At 47.9% G+C, this 14,572-nt stretch overlaps 1 protein-coding gene across 3 annotated transcripts in view; it reads left to right on the plus strand.

Annotated features, from left to right (window-relative positions):
* Positions 1–12,945, plus strand: part of LOC309584672 (WD repeat-containing protein 7) — a 42,803-nt gene extending 29,858 nt beyond the window's left edge. For 2 of the 3 annotated variants that reach the window (XM_082300842.1, XM_082300844.1), the window contains 7 exons: positions 2,509–2,626; positions 2,893–3,042; positions 3,364–3,446; positions 5,173–5,272; positions 10,820–10,924; positions 11,885–12,088; positions 12,518–12,945. In XM_082300842.1, the coding sequence (XP_082156968.1) occupies positions 2,509–2,626; positions 2,893–3,042; positions 3,364–3,446; positions 5,173–5,272; positions 10,820–10,924; positions 11,885–12,088 (760 nt within the window). In that variant the 3' untranslated portion in view covers positions 12,518–12,945. Of the gene's footprint in view, positions 1–2,508; positions 2,627–2,892; positions 3,043–3,363; positions 3,447–5,172; positions 5,273–10,819; positions 10,925–11,312; positions 11,395–11,884; positions 12,089–12,517 lie in introns of those variants that run through there. The other variant, XM_082300843.1, reaches the window with a different exon arrangement.
* Positions 12,946–14,572: the final 1,627 nt, after the last annotated feature.

Genomic DNA, 14,572 nt, shown 5'->3' on the forward strand with positions numbered 1-14,572 from the left:
TAAGGAGCTGCCCAGGGCTGTTTTAATCCCAGGAATGTGTTTCCACATCCGTCGGTGTTGAGGGTTCTGATGTTATTGTAAGATAGATATTGCCCATTTTATGTAAGTTTTAATTTCCTCAACATATAAAGAATGAATCCTTGCCATGTGTTGGCCAGAGGAATATGGACAAATTGGATTACCATTGTTTTTTGTCTGAGTTCCAGTTATTCCTTGCAGTGTGACAGGAGACACCACCACATTTTCCCTTCCCAAAGCCTCTCCTAAGCCCTGTTTTATGTAAACCCTGACTTCCAGGTTCCAAGTGACCACAGTTCTTCAGCAAGTCCTTGTGCTCGTGTGATTCCACCCTTAGCTGTCAGGAAGATTAGTCTGGCTCTCCCTCCTCAGAGCAGGGAATAAATGAAGGGATCAGCGTGGAGCCTTGAGGAGCCCGCCGCAATTTTCCTCATGATAAATTGCATAATAAGCGCGAAAGCGTTTGCTTATTAATCCATAACAAGATTTAGATTGAAAATGGCCTGTTACATTCCTGACAGATCCAGGATGGAGGGAGATGGAAAGAAACGGAGCAACAATGTGTGCAGGGGTTAAGTGTGGATCTCACCCTCCCAGAGCCCTGCTGAGCTCCCGCTTTGTGCCGGATTTGCCATGGACACAATAACGGCACACAGCTGCCGGCGCCTCTCCCGGAGGTTTTATCAAAGAGCTTTTATGTCAAGCTTCTGCTTTTAGATAGAAAAGAAGAAATCACATTTATTGACCAGGAAAACGAGTGGGTTTCTTTTTTCCCTGCTGAATCAAGGGAATATCCGAGCTGTTAGGCAAAACTCAGGTGTTTGGAACTCCTTCGCTTGCCCAGCTCATCCTGGTTCCCGAAGGTTAGAGTGTGCCAAGGGAAACTGCTCAGTTGAGAGGATAAAGAGTTTTCCCTGCAGTTTTATGCTTTGGTGGCTTGGCTTGGGTGATGACAGGAATAATTTTTGACTGTATTTTTGCTTTTTGAATTAAGCTACGTTTCATACAGATTTCCACAGAATGGTTTGGGTTGAGGGGTATTTTCAGGATCATCCCATTCCACCCACTGGCATGGGCAGGAACACCTTCCACTAGCCCAGGTTGCTCCGAGTCCCATCCAGCCTGGCCTGGAACAATTGCAGGGATGGGGTAGCCACAGCTTCTCTGGGCACCATTACGATCTGATATACCAAAATTAGCAAATCACCTTATCATCAATCCATACGTTTTTATCTGTGCCTTGGAGCAATCTGACCTAGTGGAAGGTGGAATAGGAGGGTCTGGATGCTTTTGTCCTGGTTGGAATGTGCCATTCCTATCCCCTCACAGGGCTGGCCCCGAGCTCTCCCCACATCCTCCCAGGCGAAGCCTGTTGCTTTCCAGGAAAACAGTCACTGCCAAACATCCTGGAAGGAAAAACATTGCTGGCGTGACACGGAGCCTTTGGAAAGTGGCAGAGAGGCACTTGGGGTTTGCTGGCTTTGGGAAGCCCCTCCAAAACTTAGCTGGGATAACTCCTTCCCCTGGCTTATCCCTTTTTCATGGAACACCTGGACAGGAGTTTTGAAGTTACATTTAGATGTGGCTTTCCAAGGAAAGGCCAATGGGGACATACATCACCTTGTGGCAGAGACTTCATTCAGTTTCACATTTGGGAGTTCTAATTCGTACAGTGACGGTGAGGGATGGGAAAGGAAAAGAAACCTGTTGGGGTTATAAACTCCTGCTGTTCTCTTCCCAAAAAATTCAGTCAAAGAGCACAGGGAAGAAGGAGGAACCCCTTCCACAGGGTGCCCAGAGCAGCTGTGGCTGCCCCATCCCTGGAAGTGTCCCAGGCCGGGTCGGACGGGGCTTGGAGCAGCCTGGGATACTGGAAGATGTGCCTTCCCATGGCAGGGAGAGGAATAGGTGATCCTTAAAACCCCTTCCAATGCAAACCAGCCTGTGGTTCCATGTTTCTACATTTTGAGGAATTTTTGGATAATGTGCAGGGCACGTAGAAATTTTATTTTTGCTAAATGCAGTTACTGGGTACTTACCACCTTACTGCTTCTTGCTTTTATCTTGTCACAGCTAGTAAAAACCTTGAATTAAAGAGAATTACTCTGGCCAGAGGATTTTTCAGGCTGTGTTTAAAATACTGTAAAAGACCAAACCATAAATCCTTCGGAAGACGCTCCGGGCTCGCCTGGCCCTCCGTGGGGTGATATGTATTCAGCACATACAGATAATTTGTTAACAAGGCCTTTTGCCCACTTTGGACAGATGCACTTACTGTTTTCAATCTTCATGGTTAATTATTCGATTTGGGGTTGATGCTGGAACACCCTGACTCCTAATCACTGCTCTTTGTTGGGAGTCCATTATATTGGAACTGCTGGAGTGCTCCCAGTGACCTTGAACTGACATTATAAGCTGCTTCTAATCTTTTCACTCTATATTTCTAATGCTGCTTTCCTTTGTCCCTGCCTTTGTGTGGCTCCCGTTTAGCATCACAATGGGGCTGCCCCTGAGCCCGGCGGCCGACTCGGCGCGCTCGGCTCGCCACGCGCTGTCCCTCATCGCCACCGCCCGCCCGCCCGCCTTCATCACCACCATCGCCAAGGAGGTGAGCGGGCCCTGCTCCCGGACAGCCAGGGGCTTGGGGGATTAAAGGAGACTTTTCCGTGGGGTTTGGAGGGTGAGCGGGACGGGGCGGTGCTGGGAGCGTGGTGTGCTCCAGGCACGGTCTGTCTGAGGATCGTCTGAGCAATCCCAGCCCCAGCTGGAGCTGAGGGATGGGGCTTAGCGGTGACCATGGTGGTGCTGGATGCAAGGTGAGGCTTGCTGATCTTGGAGGTAACAATTCCTGCCCCGTACGGCTGCTCCCCACAGGTGCACAGGCACACGGCGCTGGCGGCCAACACGCAGTCGCAGCAGAACATCCACACCACCACGCTGGCCCGCGCCAAGGGCGAGATCCTCCGGGTCATCGAGATCCTCATCGAGAAGATGCCAACGGACGTCGTGGACCTGCTGGTGGAGGTGAGGCCACCTCTGTCCTGGGCTCGATGCCAGTGACGGGTCTGACTCGACTCGTGGAGTTTCTTTCCATGAGGACTTTGGGTGTGGAGAGGATTTGCTTTATACCAAGTTCATTTCTTAAACTTTAAATGCATTAAATTACATTGTTGGGGAGAAAATCCGAAGCAAAGGTCAAAGCCAAGTTGGACACAGCTTGGAACAACCTGATCTATCAGAAGGTGTCCCTGCCCATGGCAGGGCTTGGAATGGGATGACCTTCAGAACTTTAGTTACGGAACATAGAACACAGATTGTCAGCTGATGGTAATTTTTGTTTCCAAGGTGATGGACATCATCATGTACTGCCTGGAAGGATCTTTAGTTAAGAAAAAGGGTCTTCAGGAATGCTTTCCAGCCATCTGCAGGTGAGCTCTTCCTCCGGGAATACTGGGAAGTAAATGACATGATCAGCAGTAGGATATGTTTCCTAATTAAGAGTGAAGCAGTCTGTTAGGTGACACAACAAAGAGTAAAAGGTGATTTATAAAATAGGAGCATTTCCAGTATCTTTAAACGTGGATAAATATCCCAGTTATCCTCTTAAACTGGTCCAACCAATAAATTCTAATAATCACCTGTCGGCCATTACCTTTTAATTTAATAACCTATTAAAATATTAAATAGTTTCAAGGAAAGAACAATTATCCTGTTGCCAGGTTGGATACTGATGGAGATGATCTTCCTCCTTCCTGATGTTTTAAGTGGCTTTCCTTAAAACATAAAGGGAAGGATAAATGGGAATTACTGCCCAATCTCCCTATTCCTGTGTATATTTATAGCAATCCAGTATTTTAAAATTCTTTGCAATTACTGGTAATATTTCCTGGTTATAGCCGGTGTAAAAATGATCCAGTACCCAGCGACGGCCTCGTGGAGCCCAAGGGAAGTTGCCAGCAGGTTGTAGCAAATGGGGGAACCTCTGGAGAGATTCCAAGTGGGAGCACTTGTACAGCATCCCATTGTTAATCCCTTTACAACATCCCAGCGTTCCTTATGCTGTATGGTAACATGTGCACACGTGGTGTGCCAAAATCATCCCGGTGCGCAGCTCCTCTTCCTTGGATCAAAGGAATAGGAAGAGCAGTCCAAGGGGAAGGGTGGTTGACACATCCAGCATCCTCAGGGAGGGATACACAGGGATGCAGAGCTGCATCTGAGCTGCATTTTCCCTTTTCCCTGCACAAAAATTAGGGATTTTCCTCCTTCTCTTTTACTCTTTATTGGTTTTTTCCCGTGTTTCGTCTTGCTTTTCTTCCCAACTGCCATCCTGCAGTGCAGAACACGTCTCGTACCTGCGTGCGAGCAGTTGCTATGGCACTGGGAATCCCAAGGAACCAGGAGAGAAGTCTGGAAGATGGGTTGTTAGAAGCCCTAAATATGCTCAGCAACATGATTTTGGAGACTGGTTCCAGATATTTCTGGCAGACTTTGGCAGAGGAACATTTAACTGCAAAATTCCAACGTAATTCTGAATGCAGTTGGCACTTTCACAGGTCTGCTCTCCCTGTGATAAAGCACAGTGATATCCCCAAGGATTTGAATTTGCAATAAGGATTTAGAGTCTCTTGGGTTTCAAGGTGTTGAAATTCCTTGGATTTTGCAGCTGTTGGAATTCCAGTACATGTCACGTGGTCACACTGGGTATTAAGGACTATTGCACGCTTCACCCCAAGGGTGTTATTGGAGTGGAGAGTGTTTGATGGTGAACTTCCCTCTTCCCTTTTCTTTATGCCCATCAAAAATTGATGAGTTTGCTTATTTTTCCTTCCACTGTCCTTCCTTTCCATTTGACTTTCACGGGAAATGCCCTGAATTCACGCAGGGTGTTGGATGATCACTTAACCATTTGACTTCCCATCCAGGGGTTTGGTGATTATCCCATAGATTACTCCCAAATAAATAAACCTGATAGATAAACCTGATCACATTCCATGGTACCATATCGCCCATCAGTTGTTTTTGTGGAATGCCAAGCATTGAACCGGCAGCGAGTGGATTTTTAAATCAAATCTCTGTTCCAGCCCTTAATTAATTAGCCAGTGGAATCCCAAGTGAGTTTAATCTCCCGGTGTCCCCTCGTTTTCCCCTCAGGTTCTACATGGTGAGTTACTACGAGCGCAGTCACCGGATCGCGGTGGGAGCTCGCCACGGCTCCGTGGCGCTCTACGACATCCGCACCGGCAAGTGCCAGGTAAGGAACTCCCTGGGCATTCCTGCCCTCAGACCTGGGAGCTGTTGGGAGCGAGGAGCAGCGAGCTCCGCATCCGTTGTGCGCTGAGCTGCTGGAACGCTCTGGATAACGCCGAGGGGATCAATAGCTTAATGAAGGACTTAAGGATATCGAGTCCTGCTGGCTCCATTCCCTGGGACTGACCGGGTGCCACTGGGTTAATAAGGAAAACCTCAAGCTTTATTTCCTGGCCTGAAAGTTTGGGAGTTATTTTCCTAAAAATTCAGAATTATTTACTCAGTGCTGAGGAATATTCACAGCATTTGGTTCCTTACTTTTCTTCATAATCTTCCACATAAACCGTGGAAAATAGAGCTGGGGGTGACCAAAGGGACTCCCAGGATAATTAGGACAGGTCCTTTTCAGGTTTAATTATTATTCATGAGATACAAAAATTTTCCAGATAAATTACTGTGGGGCAACGCCATCTATTGGATACAGATTCCTGCTTCCAAATCCGATTTTATGCTTAATTTCTCACAACTGCAGATTTTTCTGGCTGCTCAAAAACATGGAATGACTTGGGGATGGTGCAGCTGAAAAAGTTGTGTCATTGGAGAAAAGCTCAGGTTTTTTATTGCCTTTCCTGTGAGGGGTTTTGGGATCCTGAAAAGCATTTTGGGTTTGGTTTTTTTTTTCCCTTGCAGGTAATTTTTATTTTTTTAAAAAAGGTGGTTGTAGGAACTGACTGAGAAATTACTTGGAATGATTATTAGGATGATGGATATGAAAAATCCCCCTTTTTAACAAAAAATAAATCAGCATTTATTTAGGATGGGGTTTTTTCCCAGTAAAATTTACTGTATTAGTAGATTGTATTATGACTATTCCGAATGCAAGCATTTTTGATCTATTTCTCCATAATTCAATATCAAAACCAGGTTCCCTCTCCTTCTCCTCCTATAAAATGACTTTATTAAACCCTCTCTGAGTGTTGCTGTTGTTCCCAGTGTGGGACACGGGCACGGTTGGGCTCTGTGGGGTTTTTGGCAGCACTGGGAGCTGGGCAGCGCCCTTCCCATGCCGGTATTGATTTGTCCTTCAGCTGTTGGCAGCTCCCAGAGATCCCAGGGCCTGGGTGTTGATTATTCCCACAACGTCTCGGGAGAGGTATTGACCCAGAGCCGCTCGCTGCCGATGGCTCCGGATTTCTCACCCCGTCTCCATGACACTCATAATAAACGGGCTGAGTGCTCCGTGGCTCTGGAAGCCAACTTTTCCTCACTGTGAGCTTTTCCCTCTAGGAGCCAGTTTGGAGATGGGTTTGTCCCCCATTCCAAGGGGGATCCATGCCTTGCACTCAGGTTCTGTCCCACGTGGCAGCAACAACCTTCATATTCCCCCATCCGTGTTCCCCCTCCATATTCCCCTTCACATACTCCCCGTCACTCATTCCTCCTCCATATTCCCCCTCACTCATTCCCCCTCACTCATTCCCCCTCACTCATTCCCCCTCACTCATTCCCCCTCACTCATTCCCCCTCACTCATTCCCCCTCACATATTCCCCCTCACACATTCCCCATCCATATTACCCCTCACATATTCCCCCTCACACACTCCTCCTCCATATTCCCCCTCATGTATTCCCCCTCCATATTCCCCCTCACACATTCCCCTTAACATATTCCCCCTCACTTGTTCCCCTTCACACATTCCCCCTCACACATTCCCCCTCACACATTCCCCCTCACACATTCCCCCTCACACATTCCCCCTCACATATTCCCCCTCACATATTCCCCCTCACACATTCCTCCTCCATATTCCCCCTCACTCATTCCTCCTCACATATTCTAGGAACTCCATTCTGAAGCTCAGAATTCCTTAAAAAACTAGCTAAGCTTCGTCATAGTTTTGGAAATAAATAGCTGTAATGTTGGCTGTTGAATCCATGCAGTGCTTTCCGTAGCTGGGGAAGCAGTGGGTTTGTGAGCAGATTATTTGAAATCTTTAAAATCATGGTATTCCTAGATGGACAGATGGGAGGTGAGGGCTCTGTACAAGGATTTCCCAGGTGGATGGTGTGTGGAGCAGCCCCCCAGGAGATGCTGAGCCCCCTGCACACCGGGGGAGAACCCAAGTACCCCACAAGATTCATGTATGGTTTTATCCTGTTTTTTCCTTTATGTGTGGGATCTCATCCCACTTTTATCCTGGATCACAGGAGGCTGCTTGCCTTTAAATAGCCAGATCCTCGTGGGTGGTTTTTCCCTCACACAGGTTGTCACTTTTAGGCTGAGTGTGATTCTCCCTGTTGGGAATCCAAGGAGATGTGGTGGGAGCAGGTTTGTGGTGGTTCTGTGCTTAATCCCAGAGGGATGTTTGGTGGGATGAAGGGCTCTCCCAGCCATTCCAGCAGGGTTTGGAGCACTCTTGTATGCAGAGCTGTCTTGTGCTGGATCTCAGGTATGGCAAAGGTTAAACTTCAGCAGCTTCCCAAAAAAAAGGTGGAGCTTCCATCAGCACCTTCCACCCTCCCAAGCCGCCCAGCACAATCCGATGATGACTATTGATCCTTCCTTCCCAGCTTTTCCCTGGCTCTGGCCTTGATGTACGGATAGCGCTGCAGTCCTGCTCAAATAAGGCTCCATCTTGATCAGGGGCTGAGATGAGATCCTGGGATTTGATAAAGATAATTGATGGTTCACAGGGAATTGGAAAACAGTTCCGAGAGCAGTAGCTCCACCTGGAAATGTGCCTTTTGTTTTCCCAGCTTTAAACCCCACGGCCACAGGCCCTGAGCCAAACACATGGCATTAAGCACAAATGGCAATTTTTATCCCAAAATAAACCGCTTGGATTAATAATTACAACTATAATTCATTTATAACAATATTAAAAGGATTAGGCAACAGGATTAAGGTATCACTCAGCACAAGCTCTGTTTGCCCAATTAAACAGTGAAATAATATTAAATTGCAACCAAATTATTAATATTTTGCATAAGATTCCTGATTATTAACACAGAATTAAAAATCCTGCACTGAGAGGTGCAGTAACACAAAGGAAAATACTGACGATATAAAATGCTATTTTATATCAAATTAAACACTAAAATCAGACTGGAGAGGGAGATTGCAGGTAACTGAATTGTAGAATACCTGATTTTTGATTTTGGGATGATGGGAAAATATTAATGTTTTCCCAGGTAAATTCTTGCTGGGTACCAGAGTCTGGCCCAATTAATTCAGTACAGGTTATTTAATTATCTTCTTTTCCTTTAGGAACATGTTTGGGTCTATAAGGAGAGACTCCAAAATATTCCATTTTTATTGATTAAATCTTGGGATTCATCATAAATATTTAGAGCTGCATTTCAGAAATACTTGTAATTTTTGTACCTAAAACCTGGGTCATTTGCACCAGAAGATTAAAGAGAAACACAAGTTATTTTGGGTTTATTTCAAAGCAAACACTGCTTTTAAGCCTGAGCTGGAATCAATAATGTTTGGTCCTGGGTCCTTCCAGAATTAAAATCCCAGCAATCCAAGCATTAATTGGATTGTGCAGGGCTGATTTTATTTCAGTCCTGGATGCGTTGGCAAAGTTTGATTTATATGGAAGGCAGAAAAGGATTTCATATTCCATTTGGAATGAATTGTGGCTTGGCTTAATTAATTCCAGAGTAAAAGATGCTGTTCTTTAAAACAGTGTTTTAAAGGTGTTCATCCTGCAATCCACACCTGCATTTCCACGTCCTGGTCACTGGAAAGCACATCCCTAAATTTCAGAGAAAAGGTAACTGCTGAGTATAACCTTAATTGGATAGGCCAAAGGTCTTTTCTGAACGTGCCAAATAACAGATTAAGGGATTTTCATTTATTTATTAAATTAAATTATTAAAGGTGATGAAACTGCTGTGAGTTAATAGAGATTTCCATTAAATTGCTTCAAAAATAGGGATTTCTTTTTAAAAGCCTGGTAAGAACATTTTTACTTTCTATTATCCATGACTTTTCATCCGTGGCTCTGCACTCATCCAGGAAGGGGTTACAGAGTCACCTCCTCCTTTAGTTCCCAATCCCTGGATGCTTTGTATCCTGTGCAGAGCTTGGAGCTGATAGTTGCCTGTCACGATTTTAAGGGTTGCCAGGCTGGGCACTGGAATGGCAGTGCTGCTTTTCCAGTACAAGGATTTTTGCCTCCTTTATTTATTCCCCCTGGAATTTGGAATGATAAATATCAGATAATAAAGGGGATCAAGTATTAGTGGGTGTCTCCAGGAGGGCATTATCAATTTAAAATACACATTTCACTGTATTTATTAATACAAAATTGATCCAGTGGGCATTTCTTATGTCACCTTTAGTGGAATATTGCAGTTCAGTGGAGACTTTCCCAAATACTGGACTTGGAATGAGGTTGTTGGAATAGCTTGAGTGTATCCTGTGGTGCAGGGGGGCAGGTGCAGAAGTCCAGTAGGCTCCCAGGAGCATCCCCTTCGCATTAAAAACCTGGGCAGAGGGAAGCTGGAAGCAGCTGCATTTGGTCCCACCATCCTCCTCGGGCAGAATTAAGACATTTCCAAACTGGTATCACACTGATTTTCCCAGAATGTCCCCTGTGTGTTCATACAGCTGCTCCGGAGCTGAACAGCTCCACAGGGTAACTTGGAATATTTGGAATGAACAGCAGTGATCTGGGTTTGCTTCGCTTCCTCATGGAAAACACAAGCTGAACACCACAAAAATCCTGGCAGGAAGGGATTAGCATCAATTAGAGAAGCACTTCCTTTAAATAACAAAGCTGCTGGATTCCCTGAAGGATTTGTGCTTCTTGGAACATATTCCAGGAGTAAAAAGAGCAACAAGTGTACTGCTCCTATTGATTTTCTACCTTTGTCTCATCAAAACATATTTTATTGACAAGTATTCCATGCTCGTTAAGTGCTAAAGAGTGGGATGGGGCTAAACGTGGGATCAGCTAATTAACTGTGGGGATCCCATTAAAGGGGGAGGTTTGGGGTTCACTCACCTTTTCCGCAAGGAATAAATGAATATATTAATGGCTTCTTAATATATCAGGCTCATTCCAGGTGCACCACACTGAGCAGGGCTTTTAATAACCCAGGGATGGGCACAGGAGCACTGATAATGGAGTTTTGCTAATGCTGATCCAGTAGGAAATAGATTTTCCAGGAGAAACTCATGCAGTGTCTTGGATTTAACATGGACTTGGGCTTTTTGATCTTTTTTGGGGTACTGCTGTGGGAGAGGAGCTCTGTGGGGAGTGCAAGGCTTCCATGTTTTAAAAATTCCCATTAAAGACTCATTTTTGTTCGTAGACTTGAGAAGTTCCTTTGGTTTAAAAACTGGATTTGGCAGGGAATGTGTTCCTGGGATGATTTAATTCAGTTTCATTGGCTGAGCTGCTATGGACACTTCAGAGGAGCTGTGATGGCGTGTCCTTAAATCCCACCTGGCGAGACATTTCCGTGGAGTGCTCTGGTTTTTCGTGCTGCCAGGTCATGGATCTCCCACATTCCTGTTCTCTCCCCTCTCCTCAGACTATCCATGGCCATAAAGGACCGATCACTGCCGTGGCTTTTGCCCCCGACGGCCGGTACCTCGCCACGTATTCCAACTCCGACAGCCACCTGTGCTTCTGGCAGGTGAGGCCGCGTTCCCAGCCCTCCCTCTGCGCCACGTCATCAGCAAACTCAGGGCTGGGATTTTATCGCTTCATTTCATGCATTAAATTGCGGGGAAAGAATCCTAAGGGAGAGAAGGTCACAGGTGGATTGGGCTTGGAGCAACGTGGACTAGTGGAAGGTGACCCTGCCCATGGCAGGGGTGTGCAATGAGATATCCTTAAAATCCTTTGCAGCCCAAACATAAGGAGTTAAAATCCTCCATGCAGTTCTCAAATGTGACCTCGTGCACTGGTGATTTTTCCCTTCCGTGTCCCGTTTGGCACAATTATTAATGCAGGAAAATCAGGGACATTAGTCATCCTAAAAGGGTTATTACTCAGGATGATTTAAATTGTGAAAATGTCAGTGGGGCTCGCATGCTCCTGGCTCCGGATGCCGTGATTTACACCCCTGACACCGCTCCGCTGCTGAGGAGAACCGGGAGAAGGGATGGCTGGGACGTCGGACTGCTCAGGATTCAGGACATGGCAACAGCAATAAAATATCCCGGGGTTTGCCAAGGTTTCCTGGGGACAAATCCTGGATTGCCGTGGGGGGGGGAATGGAGAGTGGTATCCCGCTGGGTTGGGTTGGGCAATCTCAGTTTCCAGAATTTGGAGCTGGCACCAGCAGTGCTTGGCCTGTTTTCCAAATAGTGGAACCCAGCAGATCCCTGGAAGTGTCCAAGGCCAGGTTGGACAGGGTTTGGAGAACCTGGTGGGAAGTGGTGATGGATGGGTGGGACTGGGTGAGCTCTGCGGTCCCTTCCCGCCAGACCGCCCCCTGCCCCTCCAGCGCGGGCTCCTGCCCGGCCCCGCTCGCAGGTTAAGACCCCGCTCCCGGTGGTCTCTGGGATGTGGGAATGTGGGAGGAGCTCCGGGCGCGCGCCGCGGCGCTGACCCTCCGGGAGCCCCGGGATCAGCCAGGGTGTCTGCGCAGATGAACACCTCTCTCCTGGGAAGCATTGGAATGCTCAACTCCGCGCCTCAGCTGCGCTGCGTCAAGACCTACCAGGTGCCGCCGGTGCAGCCGGCGTCGCCCGGCTCCCACAACGCGCTCCGGCTGGCCCGGCTCATCTGGACCTCCAACCGCAACGTCATCCTCATGGCCCACGACGGCAAGGAGCACCGCTTCATGGTCTAGGTAGGGCCTGAGGGTTTCCCGGGAATTCTGCCCCTCTCCCCTGGGCAGCGCGGGGGAGCAGCCCACAGAGCGGTGCTAGGGCGCTCCTCCTGGCTTCCAGGGGCTCTGAGGGAATCCTGCTGGGATCTGAGGGCTCAGCCATGCTCTAAGGGAATCCTGCTTGGATCTGAGGGCTCAGCCAGACTCTTGAGAGAATCCTACCAGGATCTGAAGGCTGAGCCAGGATCTGAGAGATCCTGCCAGGCTCTGAGGGGCTCAGCTCGGATCTGAGGGCTGAGCCAGGATCTGAGAGATCCTGCCAGGCTCTGAGGGGCTCAGCTTGGATCTGAGGGAATCCTGCCAGGCTCTGAGGGGCTCAGCTGGGATCTGAGGGGCTCATCCCATCTTTGCCGGCGGCTGGTGGCACTGACAGCTTTTCCTTGCATCCAGAAGGAAGAAGGCCCAGGGAGCCACTCCGTGCGTGGCCCGGCAGAGCGGGATCAGGAGCACCTCGTCCTGATCCGCAGTGGCAGGAGCCCGGCTGAGCCCGGCCCCTCCACGCTGGATGTCATCCAACCCCTTTTCCCTTTGGAGCCTCCCAGAATCTCAGTGTTTACCAAAAAGGCTCGTGTTTACATGGACGTTCTCCTGGTGACCATGGAATGCTGGCAGGTGACGCCCCCGGAGCCAGGTACCTGCCTGGGAGCGGGGGGCTGGAATCTGGGGGCATGGCCTGGGTGCTGATCCCAAGGGGGGGTCAAGTCTCCGTTTCTGAGGGGATTGGAAGCGCTGCTGTGCCCAGGCCGGAAGGGAAAATGATAGTCCACGTGTAAATAAATAATTTAAAAATCCCATTAAATGGCAAATTTGGGAAAAAAGCAGTATTTATATAGAAAGGTGGTTTTTTGCCACCAGTGCAGGTATTTATTTAAATAAAGGACAAAGGGGGCCATTTTGAATGGAAAAAGGATCAAAAGTATGGAAAAAATGAATTACTGGCTGGATGTACTGAAATATTTCCTTCAGTAGGAATATTCCCATGTGACACTTCGCTGTGATTGTGTTTCCTTCTTACATATCTGATTTTGTGGAATATTTTGTGTGAAACTTGCTGGTTTCTGCTCATGGGAAAGAGAAAAAAATCTCAGAAATCCTCTTTGATTTCAATATCTCTTGTTCGTACAGCTTTTCCTTGGCTGCAGAGCTCAGACCTGAGGCTGGCACTACCCATTAAGCTAGAAATGGTACTTGGAGACCAAAAATGAAGGAATTAATTTTTCACCTGGCTCCTAGAGAGACAATAAATGTATTTTATTCCAATTCGGGTTATTTGTGTAGTGCCCAGGTGGGATTTGCAGCCCAGAAGCTCCATATCTATGTGCTGTTACAATTCAGTTCAAAAGCAGGAGACTCAGACCATTAGGAATGTTGAACACAAGCAGCTGGGAAGTTGGTCTTTCCCAGTGGCTATTCCCGATCCCGCTGTTCAGTGTGAGCTTTCCATGCGTACCCTTGGCGCTGTGTGTGGCCTCGTCCCTGTAAGTGTAGAGGTGTCCGTGGCTTCCATGGCAGCTCCCGAGTGACACGATGGGACACCTGGATGAGAGGGGGGTGACGAAGTCACCATGTGATGGTTCGGGTGTCGGCTTCTCCACAAATCTGCTCCCTGCCCTCTATGGATTAAAATTCGTGGTGTAAATATGCTTGTGGAATAAAACTGGACTGAAATGTGTTGGTTTTCATGGGTGTCAGTGATTTCCTGCTGCTGATTCTTTGCCCAGTCATCAGGAATCTGTCACTCTTTAATGAATTTCTCCCTTTTCCTTTGGAATGAGAGCGGAATCCTCGAATGGTTGGGGTTGGAAAGATATTAAGGATCATCTTGTTCCATGCCTTGTCTCAAGTCCCTCACCAGCTCTCCTGGAGCCCCTTTAGGCACTGGAAGGGTCTCTGAGGTCTCCCTGGAGCATTCTCTTCTCCAGGTGAAGACCACCATCTCTCCCAGCCTGGCTCCAGAGCAGAGGTGAATTCCCCAAAGGAATTAATTGCAGTAAATAAACTGACCGTATTGCTCTGTCTGTGGGCTGGAATCTCTGATATCCCCTGTTTTTAGGGACTGGCAGCCATTTGCCTGCAGAGGAAGCCCCTGGGCCATGGGATGCTCTGGAGCAGGTCAGGAATGACCTGGTCAGTCTCCAAACACAAAGCCCGCAGGAACTGTGTGACTTTCTCCCTTTAGGAGTGTGTGGATGTGTTTGGCCTCGATTCCCTGGAGGCTGGGTAGGCGATGCCAGGTGGGATCCAGAGAGGGATGGGGCAGAGGCAGCGCCCAGAGCAGCCTCTCCTCTCCTTTAGCTGCTGGGCAGAGCTGAGCCTTGGAAAATCAATACTCAGGAGCCAGGAGGGAAATATTTCCAAGCTCTAAGTGGAGGATGTGTTGTGACAAGGCTGGGATGCGCCGGCAGCGCAGGAGAGGGAGGGAGGCAGAGTCATTTTTAACACCTG

Source organism: Coloeus monedula (genome assembly GCF_965178545.1).
Source record: "Coloeus monedula genome assembly, chromosome: Z".
Classification (NCBI taxonomy): Eukaryota; Metazoa; Chordata; class Aves; order Passeriformes; family Corvidae; genus Coloeus; species Coloeus monedula.